Source organism: Prosopis cineraria, unplaced genomic scaffold, assembly GCF_029017545.1.
Source record: "Prosopis cineraria cultivar Desert tree isolate PC_DT_omini unplaced genomic scaffold, ASM2901754v1 PC10, whole genome shotgun sequence".
In the NCBI taxonomy this organism is placed as follows: Eukaryota; Viridiplantae; Streptophyta; class Magnoliopsida; order Fabales; family Fabaceae; genus Prosopis; species Prosopis cineraria.
In genome coordinates this window covers 35,445,444-35,455,873 of record NW_026555341.1, presented here as the reverse complement: position 1 = coordinate 35,455,873, position 10,430 = coordinate 35,445,444, and the positions used below count along the sequence as shown (strand labels likewise).

General features: G+C 31.5%; 2 protein-coding genes across 2 annotated transcripts; both read left to right on the top strand.

Annotated features, from left to right (window-relative positions):
* The first annotated feature begins 3,280 nt into the window (after positions 1 to 3,280).
* Positions 3,281 to 4,694, top strand: LOC129322593 (beta-amyrin 28-monooxygenase-like). The gene is made up of 3 exons (XM_054968889.1): positions 3,281 to 3,614; positions 3,738 to 4,034; positions 4,534 to 4,694. The coding sequence occupies exons 1-3, from the start codon at positions 3,281 to 3,283 to the stop codon at positions 4,692 to 4,694; spliced, it is 792 nt and encodes a 263-aa protein (XP_054824864.1).
* Positions 3,283 to 6,684, top strand: LOC129284575 (beta-amyrin 28-monooxygenase-like). The gene is made up of 5 exons (XM_054920090.1): positions 3,283 to 3,614; positions 3,738 to 4,048; positions 4,534 to 4,821; positions 4,907 to 5,094; positions 6,135 to 6,684. Exons 3-5 carry the CDS (start codon positions 4,719 to 4,721, stop codon positions 6,429 to 6,431), a joined length of 588 nt encoding a protein of 195 aa, XP_054776065.1. The 5' UTR covers positions 3,283 to 3,614; positions 3,738 to 4,048; positions 4,534 to 4,718; the 3' UTR covers positions 6,432 to 6,684.
* The last annotated feature ends 3,746 nt before the right edge of the window (positions 6,685 to 10,430 follow it).

Below are 10,430 nucleotides of genomic sequence, written 5' to 3'. Positions count from 1 at the left end.
TGCTAAGTGTAGAAATGAAATGAGAACTTATTCCCTAATACCAAACGAAGCCACAATGTGGATAAGATAAAGGAATATTGAATGAGTCAATTCTTTTTTTCTTCACTGACGAGTCCTTGCATTAATGCCAGCCAAAGGATAGTATTTTTGGTATTTTCTACATATTTTGTATCAATTAGTAGTGTCATATCTATTTCATATTAATTAATAAATTAATAATTTGAAGTTAATAGATTCATTGAGGCAGACTCGGTAAATTAAAAGAAGACATACACAACGTCAGTCGTGTCATAATTTTGTTTGAAATTAAAGTCCTTCGATCGAAAATAATTTTGATCACGAAACTAAAAATTTCATGACCTCAAAATAAATATAGAAATAAATATCTGCCAAGAGGGGTGCTCACATTTAGTATCTTGCCATGTCTCAAATAAAATCATTTTTAATATGAGAATACTTATTAGCAACAAAAAAATTTAAAAATAAATAAATCTGATTCTTAAATTAAAATTGGGAAGGGCTTATAGCTTTAATAACAAGGTTGTCTAGCCTCATTAACTAAGCATTGGAAATTCAAACATATGTATGTTAAAAAATTTAAATTATAACTATAATGGAGAAAACTTTGTCCAAAGTGTACCACAAGACATTACAGTCCCACCAAGGATTTGAACCTTTGCTAATTATATTGTGAAAGGTTAGTCTTTTTTATTAGGACTACCTTAATGGTAGAGATAATGAGGGATAAAGGGGAGTTGCAACCCTCCTAACTTTTTAATTTTTCTTAATAAACTATAGGATTTATATATTTTTGGCCTCTCAAGTATATTTGATACCAATAAACTTTAACTTTACCTAAACTTTAATAATCATTTATTCAAAAGTTAAGAGATTATAATGGGCATAGTCTTATAGAAAAAGCTACTCCTCTTTATAACAACCAAGCTATTGAAATTTTTTATGAATTGTTTTGTACTTTGATATAATTTGATTTCATTGATAGAAGGATTATGTAACAATTGAGTATCGTTATTATGTTATATATTTCATTTGTCATAGTTTATTAATTGAAAAAAAAAATTAGATTAAGTGAACAAGCAATATAACTTCTTAAATTGAGTGTACAACTTTGAATCTTAAAAATGTATTTATTAAATCATTTAATACTAAAAATATCTGCAATCTTATTGAGAAATTTTACTCTTTAGATTTTCCAATCAAGAAAGATTCCATTGGAATATGGATTATAACATTATGATCTTGATATTCCCAAAGATCTTAATTTTCATAGCTTAACTATTATAAGTAAATTATGTCAAAAGTTTCTAGAGATTGAAAAATCTAATTTTGAATTCTTTGATTGACATATTACTAGGGCTTGTACAACTCTTTTATTGTCAATGGCAACCATTGAATGGACATTTTTAGCTATACATATTATAAAAAAAAAAGACATGGAAGATAATTTTTCACCAATTTAATAATGGTTTGTATTGAAAAGAAAAATTTCTGAAAAGTTTGTTGCAAATATTATAATTAATTGATGATTTTATATCATGAATTGACAGGCAAAACATAAAAAATGAAAATACATGTTTATTTTAGTTATATATTTATAAAATTGATGGTGAATATGTTAAAATATCTCTGTTATATAATATTATAGTGTGTGTGTGTGTATATTTTCTTCAATTATCATATATGTTTTGTAATCACGGTCCCTCTAAACTGAAAATCATGGCTTCGCCCGATGATATATATATATATATATATATTAATTAAGTGATGGTATATTCAAGTTATTTCACATTTTTATTTCTTTTTCTTCTAGATATGAAACATAAATTTATATCAATTGTGTTAGGGGTTTTTTATTGGTAGTTAAAAAAATTTTCTATTGACATTTTCATATCATTTTATCCAAAGTCAAGTGATAACTGATTTCTTTATTTTTTTTTTTAAAGGTTACATGGACAACTCGATCCAAATATATATATATATATATATATAAGGGGAAAGTACTATTTACGTCTCATAAAAATAAAGATTCTCACAAAATTGGGGGTTTGACAACAATTATTCAAAATTATTTAAACATGTGAAACAATTGTATGATTTATCTATTGAAATAATATATGATTGTCTGACCAAAACAAGAAAAAAGAAATAATATATGATACGCGTTCTTCGATCATTTATTTATACTTCTCTTGTTACTTATTGCCACTTGCATGCATATTATGGAAAAGTCTACGAGAGTAACATCAAAGACAGAGAATAATAATATTAGTTATTACTATAAAAAATAATAACCTGGTTCTCCAATGGCTTAAATATTTTTTAAAGTTTTTGTTAAATTAATTAATTGCTAGTTGCGATGGGTCGTCACATATACCTTCTGAAACTTGGGACGGTCGCTTAATAATGCACTTGAAAAATTTCCCTAACCAACTTTGTCGTCGTCTATAAATTAATCCACTGGATGGTAATAATCTTTCCCCTGTAATGTACCTCTACATACTATTCTTCTCTGGCATAAAATTACTAACATGGGCATAAGATGAATGGATTTGAATCTGATGAGTGGTCTAAGTTAATTTAGTTAATGAGCATCTCACATGTCATAATAATAATTATTTGATTTAGTCAAACAGTTGTTAGGAATTTTGTCATATGATATTCATAAAGTACTAAATCCCATTATTTTTGGAGGGAATGACATGTGTAAGGAGTATCCTGATAATGAATATTGTTTTGAATTTTTTGGATGAAAATATATCGAATTTTGATTCAGTGATTATAGACACTAAGCGTTTGTACCATCTGAATCATTAAAATCTATATCAATGGTTTAAACAAACTCATTCATTTATTAATGTCAAGTAAGAAAGTATGAATTTAGAATTATTGATATGAATTTTAACGATTTTAATGATGCATATACTCAATGTTTGTACTAATTACAGTCACCGAATTCAGATCTAAATATATCTCAATAATTTTCAAGTATTACCAAAATCTAAGACTGAGATACTCATTAAATGAGTGTATTTGTCTAGATGATCAAATATTAATAATCACATTAGTGGATATATATATATATATATATCAATTATTTATATATTTGGCTGACTTCTAATTCTAGCTTAATTAATTGGATGTGAGTGCCGTGTGTGTGTATTTTATTTTATTGTATATTATGGCATCTAAGAATTAATGCATCACTACTTTCTATATAATTATGGAGCTAAGTTTTCGACTTCAAGTGCCACTATACGTAATGGAGCCTCTTTTGCTTTCAATTTGTGTCATCGTTTTCACTCTGGTTTCCCTATTTGTTTACAACGCAAAGTCCCATGGAAAATCCAAGAACCTTCCGCCTGGTAGTTTCGGGTGGCCCTTCATCGGAGAAACCTATGAGTTCATCTTCTCCAACCACGATAAGTTCATAAGTGACAGAATGCAAAACTACTCTTCCAAAATATTCAAAACCCATCTCTACGGCCAACCCACCGTCGTCCTCTGTGGTCCTTCCGGCCACAAATTCATCGCTGCTAATGAAGGAAAGCTCATGACCGCATGGCGCCCAACCGCCACCCGAAAGCTCTTTCAAAGTAATTATATGTTTGTGTGTGTGTATTCTGCATATTCTGAAGATCAACTTCGTTATTTTTGTCTAAACATTGGTTAATTATTTGTCTCTCTCTCTCTATATATATATATATATATGTCAACAGGTGCGATGCCGACAGGTGACTCCATCGTTTCACGCCAATCCGAGATCCATTTGGTTCGTGCGCCTGTGTTCATCACTCAAGAAGCTCTGGTGGCTTATGCTTCGGTCATGGATGGTATGACGAAGCATCACTTTGAGACGCACTGGTTCGGGAAATCACAGGTTGAGGTTTTTAGCCTTCTCGAGCTTCTCACAGTGGGCATAGCCACAAGACTCTTCATGGCCTCCAAGATCTTGATTGTGTGGCTAAGATGGCCAAGTGGTTCGGCCACATCGCTCAAGGCCTCCACGTTCTCCCGTATGAGATTCCTGGTAATTAGTTCTTCATCCGTATCAATTTATAAGATATTTTTGTGATAAAATTACATGTGATCAAGTTGTATAAATGTGGGTGGTCTTTAACTTAATAACTAATATAAAATAAAGGAGAGTGGTTTATAAACTTAACTTTAAAATTTTGAGTTCAGATGGGTTCTCTTTCTATTATTCTTCGTCTATTTGTTTGCTCTCCACTTCCAGTAGTCTCTCCTCTTTTCATAGCACACGTATCAACAAAATTCTTATATTTATGACACCAAATCACCAATTCAACAATGTCCTGTAAATGGGATGGAAGGAGTCCAATTGATCATCAGCAGTAACCAAGTCATACGTGTTCATACCATTGAAAATTGAGTCAACTTAGCATTTACACTATTAACGAGGTGTTCTGATCATGTTTTGGCTATGATTTTAACAATTAACGCTTAAACCAATTATTTATATCATATCATGTCATTGTTGTAATATAATTACAGGGACTACGTTTGGTCGGGCTATGAAGGGGAAGAGAGCTGTGATGAATGAGATTATGAAGTTGATAAATGAGAAGAGAGAGAGACTGGCCAAAGGTGAGATGCCAACCGATATATTGTCGTACATGATGGTCAGTGCAGATCCGAGCGGAAAGATCAGATGAGATGAAGAAGTTGCTGATACAGTTATGGGATTGACTACAGCAGCTTTTAACTCTCCATGCATCGCTTTGACGTTCGCCATGAAATACTTGGCAGAAAATCCCCAAGTTTACCAAAGGATCAGAGATGGTACGTACGTGGGGTGTGTGCGTGTGTATAAAATCTGTTTGTGATTCCTTTTTCTCGGTTGTAATTGATGTCTGATTAAAAGCAGAGCAAATGGAGATTGCAGCATCTAAAGAGCCTGGAGAGACTCTGAGCCTGAACGACATACAGAGGATGAAGTATTCATGGAATGTGTTGTTGGAAGTGATGAGAGTGATCCCTCCTCTTCAGGGAACCTTCCGAGAGGCCATGTCTGACTTTACATATGACGGCTACACTGTTCCTAAAGGCTGGAAGGTAGGGTCCAATATTATATTATCATGAAACCAGACTTCATTGAACAAATCCATGCCCCCCCCCCCCCCTTTTTTTTTCCGTCCGACAAGCTAACATGCATGTTTTTAGATCGTGGGATATAAGCAGACTTGTCTTGATGTGACATGTTTCCATAGGATGGATTTAACCTTAGTAAGATATATGGTTTCTCTTTCTTGAAAGTAACACTCTCAGTGTCACAATTTATAAGAGCACATCTGAATAGATTTGACATTTCAAAATACAGAATAATATAATAAAAATAAGATTTCATTAATTATATTTTTTTAATATTAATCTTCTCATTACATTGCCTTCTCAATTTTTTTTACAAATGAGATATTAAATGAATGACATTTTTTTAGGTTTATATTTTTTTAAAAAAATAAGGTTGTAAAATATATTTAAAGAGTTTTATTGGTATATATGATTTTATCTAAAAATGTATTATATATTACTCCCTCTGTTTCAAATTATAAAATATTTTTTCTCAGTTTACCTTGGTTCAAAAAAAAAGACACTTAGTAGGTTTTGAAATTTTTTCTTGTTTAACCCTTATACTTATTAACTTGGTTTGTTATGTAGCCTGATTGATATTTATTATATTTTTCTTACTCTTTATGATAGGCAAAACTTTATTAGTCTGCAAGGAGGATTATGTTTTCTCATGTTATCGTATTTCATTAAAAAAATATTATTCCTCTCATTTAATTTATTATTGACTATTTGGAGAAAAGGATAGAAAGAAAAACTCATGATACTTATAATTGAAAGTATGGATTTTATTGGTATTTGAATTATAATTAAAAATGTCTTATATTTGAACTAAAAGAAGTAGAATAGAGGTAGAATAAGTTAATTTCAACTAATTCATGCATATCAGAAAGTGTTGTTAAGACATTAAAGTTGTCATAAAATTGAAATAATTCTTAATACCACACTATTAGTAATTACATTACGAAAACCCCATATAATATCTCCTTCCTTACGCACATAATACGTTTGGTTTGTGGGTGAGGCAGGTGTATTGGACGGTGAGCTCGATCAACAAAGACCCAAAAATATTTACAGAACCAGACAAGTTTGATCCAACAAGGTTTGAGGGTGAGATTCCACCATTCTTGAATATGCCATTTGGAGGTGGTCCAAGAATTTGCCCTGGAAAAGATTTTGCGAAGCTTCAAATGCTCATTTATCTTCATTACGTCGTCACCTTCTTCAAATGGCAACTCATCAATCTCAATCCCAAGGTTCTTGCAGCCATGAACGCCTTACCACTCGATGGAGTTTGGGTGCGTCTTCAGCGCTGTGCTCAATAGACGAAGCAGTCCACGAAGCGGCCTCCTTTATACATTAAAAACAAAAAAGATGAAGCAGCCACGGACACATCCATCATATATATGTGTCATGTGTGTGTACGTATATATATAATCTATACAAAAAATTATACTAATACAAGAATAATAAAAAAAGAAAAAAAAAGGGATAAGAGAGGACATGCATGAGTTGTGGAGATATTGTAGAGCTTGCAGAAATATTTGAATAAATCGTGTCGATATCTCCCAGTTAAAATCGTAGCTAGGTTAAGATATATTGTGTTCTGTCGTGTTATGGACAGCATCATGGCATCGGGCTTAATTGTTTACATACATACATACATACATACATATATATATATATATATATATTAATAATTGTTTTATGGTGGCATCGCGTACGCTTTAATTTGTCATTGCACAATTGAGTATTGACTTTGCTTAATAACAGTTTTGACTTTCAATAACAAATAGGGAGAGGATCACATTTAAGGATATGTGAAGAATATTATTTGCAGAAAAGGACAAATAAATAATAAGTAATCATTCAAAAAAAACCAATTATATTCTTATTTTAAACAACAATCTATTTCAGTTGGGAAAAAAAAAACAACAATCTATTTCATATTGATTCTTCACAAATTCCTTGATATGATTCTCCCCAATAATATCTGTGCATCCATTTCACCAATTTATTCCCTTTTTTTAAGTTTCCGAAACTGTTATTAATTTTATGATTTTAACATTACAGATCTGAATCATGTGTCTTTAATTAATTCCATATAGAATTTCAGTGGTGCTTTAATCCATTCAAGAAACTACTAGTAATGAGTGGAGTCTTAAAAAGTTTTAACATATAATGAATTAAAATATTTTTTTCTCATTATTGAATTGTAATATATAATATGAATCATGCCCAGTGATCATTGATCTTTGGATTTAACAGAGTTCCAGCTAGGAAAGAAATGAAAAAAAAATACTTATTTTCTAGTCAATACGCAAGTCAACCAAGCTACAATAACTTATGAATTTCCTATTACTATATATAATTAATAAAGCTCATTAATTCTTACACTTTAGGAGAACAAAGAGCATAACTAGTTTTAACTTCTTCGGATTCATGATATCTGGAAATTCTATTACTTTCTGAGTGAAGCGATCAAAAAGCTCATCAACAATTCCACGTCCGAAGTGCTGCTCAATCAGATCTCCCAAGAAAGCTCGTAACATGGAGACAAAGTTGGAGGCTTTTGGGGTTGAATAAAATTCTTCAACTTTCAGTTCTCAATCCGCTCAATACTGAGACTCTCATTCTTCTCCAGGATTTCCTTCAGATTCTTTGCAGGTGAATAAAAAGAGGCAAATTGAGTGAGTCAATCTTTTTCTTCACCCACTCGTCCCTGCATCATCATCCATGTGAGCCAGATTTTAGTTCTCTCTTTTCTTTTCTTATTTATAAATCATCTCCAACATATTTTAATAAATTTTTATCTTTGACTTTATTAAATATACATACTTTTAACAACGTATTTTCTTCATATTTAATGAAAGTAATATGGGAAATTTTCTGATAAAAGTGCATGACATGACGATTAGAGAAGTAATTCAGACGGTTAAAGGCTTCTCAATTACCACTCTAGCCATGTCCATGAGAGTAGATCCAAGAAGCTCATAAGCCCTAGAAGGATGTATATCAGATTCGAGAATCACATCAGGCACAGTAGCGATCTGAAGCGCCATTAGCCCATTGCTCACAAGCTCTTGCGCTCTAGCATGCAAAAAATTCTCCAAGTCAGCTCTGTACTGTGCTAAATACGCATCTTCTACTTCCTTAGGAGCATTTACGTGATGACTCCTTCCTTTGTTAAATGCACTGCAGCTTCTATCTGCAATCTCTTTAGAAACCCTAAAAGCCAATGAAGTGTTGAAGATGAGGGGACAAAATGGAGAGTTTTCTTTGGGAATAAGCGTCCAAGGAAAGAGCCAGGAACCCCAGAAGCGAAGTAGTTTCTATTTGGGAGGAAGCTGCTTGAAGAATGTGTGTGAAGTTAGTTGAAACTTGGTCGTTGAAGAAGACTGGAATTCTGGGATTTGATGAGCAGAAAGCTTCTGAGTTTTGTAATAATTTATTTTTCTATCAATTCTGTTATGGTTTGCATTGCAACAATGGCATTAGGCCCAGTGGAGCAGCCAAGGTCAGCAATCCGGAATGACGTTTGTAGGTCCAATGTATGTCATGGGATCAAAGTTCTTGACTATTGCTTCCTCAATCAGTTTTTTGTTAGCTTCAAAAACTTCTCCCTGTAGAAAAAAAGACACGCAATATAATTAAATGATAAGTTTGAAATCACATCGCACAATCATACATATGTGTGTGCGTGCGCGCATGTCACTGTATTAAAATGTGAAGAAATTACCAGTATGCAGCAGAAGCTTAGTTTATTGAGAAGAAGAGGCAATGGCATATGAATTTGATGTGCCATTAATTAAACATCGTATATAAGTTAAAAAGTACAAGTTTAATACCCGAAAGGAAGTTTTTGAGCGTAGCTGTGAGGACCCTCTCCTCCTGTCATTGCAAATGATGATTGATTCTCCATATATATTAGCTATTAGATGGTGTCTTATCTACCTGCATGATTTTTCTTCAGTGGTAAGTTATTTTGTGAACCAAGAAATAATAATACCGCAGAACTATGACAAAGAGAGAGAATATCCATACGAGTTTATTAATTCTGTATAGGAAAACACAGTTTCCTAAATGAAACAACCTGTAGAACTTGAGCTTTCTGGTTAATGCAAGAAGCCGATGCTGATGCCATTAATATGCATATAGGAGTGTGTCTGTGTGTGTGTGTGTATGGTGTTCAAGGATATCGTTGTTGGGTGAGTCAAAATTCAAAACATGGCTCCAAGCTAGGCGGGTGAATTGAATTTGTTAATTATTTTACTTTTCAAAAAACTTTACGGTTTTGTGGAGTTTACTGCTGCATGTTATGATAATCATCAATGATGTCAACACACTTCTGGCTTTGCTCATCAACGACGTCGCTTTATTATATTATTGGATGCTAGTGACCTTAAAATTTGGATTTAAGAGGAGAAGAGGAATAATATATAATTCATCTGGAGTTATCACTACTTCGCAGCCATGCTTCTAATAATAGATCCAAATTATTGTTTGAATTTTTTATCCTTGAGGAATTTTGTTGACCAATATACTTGAGGAATTTATTGTTATACATAAGAATACATATATATATATATATATTAACTAATTATTGATGATAGAAGTTAAAGTTGAATCAATTTTAATCAAGCAAATATTCTGAGAAATAAAATATCCTAAATTGAAAATTATTATTAAGAATATAATATATATATAATATATTATATCATAAATTCAATTTAAAAATAAAAATAATTATATATATGTAACTCCCATATTTGCAATTTAAAATCAGAAGATGATGATGATGATGATGATGATAAGTAAATATATATAATTTTCATTAAAAAAATTCATCATATCACTGCCCATTCAAATCATCAAATTTGTTTAAATAAAATCTGAATGGGCAATAAAAGAAAAATTTAACTTTGAGTTCTTACATTTTATTAAAATTTTATTGCTTTTAATTTCTATACTTTATTATTTATTATTTTAAATCTTTTCAAGATCCCTACACTTCATTTATAAAGAGACTTAAAACAATAATAAATAAAAATATAAAAATTTAAATATAAAAAATATAAAAATTAATAATAAAACACCAGCAAAGTGTGAAATGAAAAGTTACATTTTTTTTACCGTAAAAGTTGTTAAGTGGAGACACGCTTGATCCAAGTCGAAAATCGGATACAAAGATGTCGTCATTGATGATCAAACAGCCGTCCTGTGACATCAGTGATTAGCATTACTGTTGTAAAAGTCAAGTGCTTTCGAACACTTTTCCAAACCACAATCGAGGCATCAAAGTTTTGAATATTTCATGGCCTTTT

Excerpts from the sequence above, each read along its gene's own strand:
- LOC129322593 (XM_054968889.1), top strand. The coding sequence starts at position 3,281 with ATGGAGCCTCTTTTGCTTTCAATTTGTGTCATCGTTTTCACTCTGGTT. Across the intron at positions 3,615-3,737 it reads CACCCGAAAGCTCTTTCAAA|GTGCGATGCCGACAGGTGAC; the intron begins GTAATTATATGT and ends ATATGTCAACAG. Across the intron at positions 4,035-4,533 it reads CAAGGCCTCCACGTTCTCCC|GGACTACGTTTGGTCGGGCT; the intron begins GTATGAGATTCC and ends ATATAATTACAG.
- LOC129284575 (XM_054920090.1), top strand. The coding sequence starts at position 4,719 with ATGGGATTGACTACAGCAGCTTTTAACTCTCCATGCATCGCTTTGACG. Across the intron at positions 4,822-4,906 it reads TTACCAAAGGATCAGAGATG|AGCAAATGGAGATTGCAGCA; the intron begins GTACGTACGTGG and ends GATTAAAAGCAG. Across the intron at positions 5,095-6,134 it reads CTGTTCCTAAAGGCTGGAAG|GTGTATTGGACGGTGAGCTC; the intron begins GTAGGGTCCAAT and ends TGGGTGAGGCAG.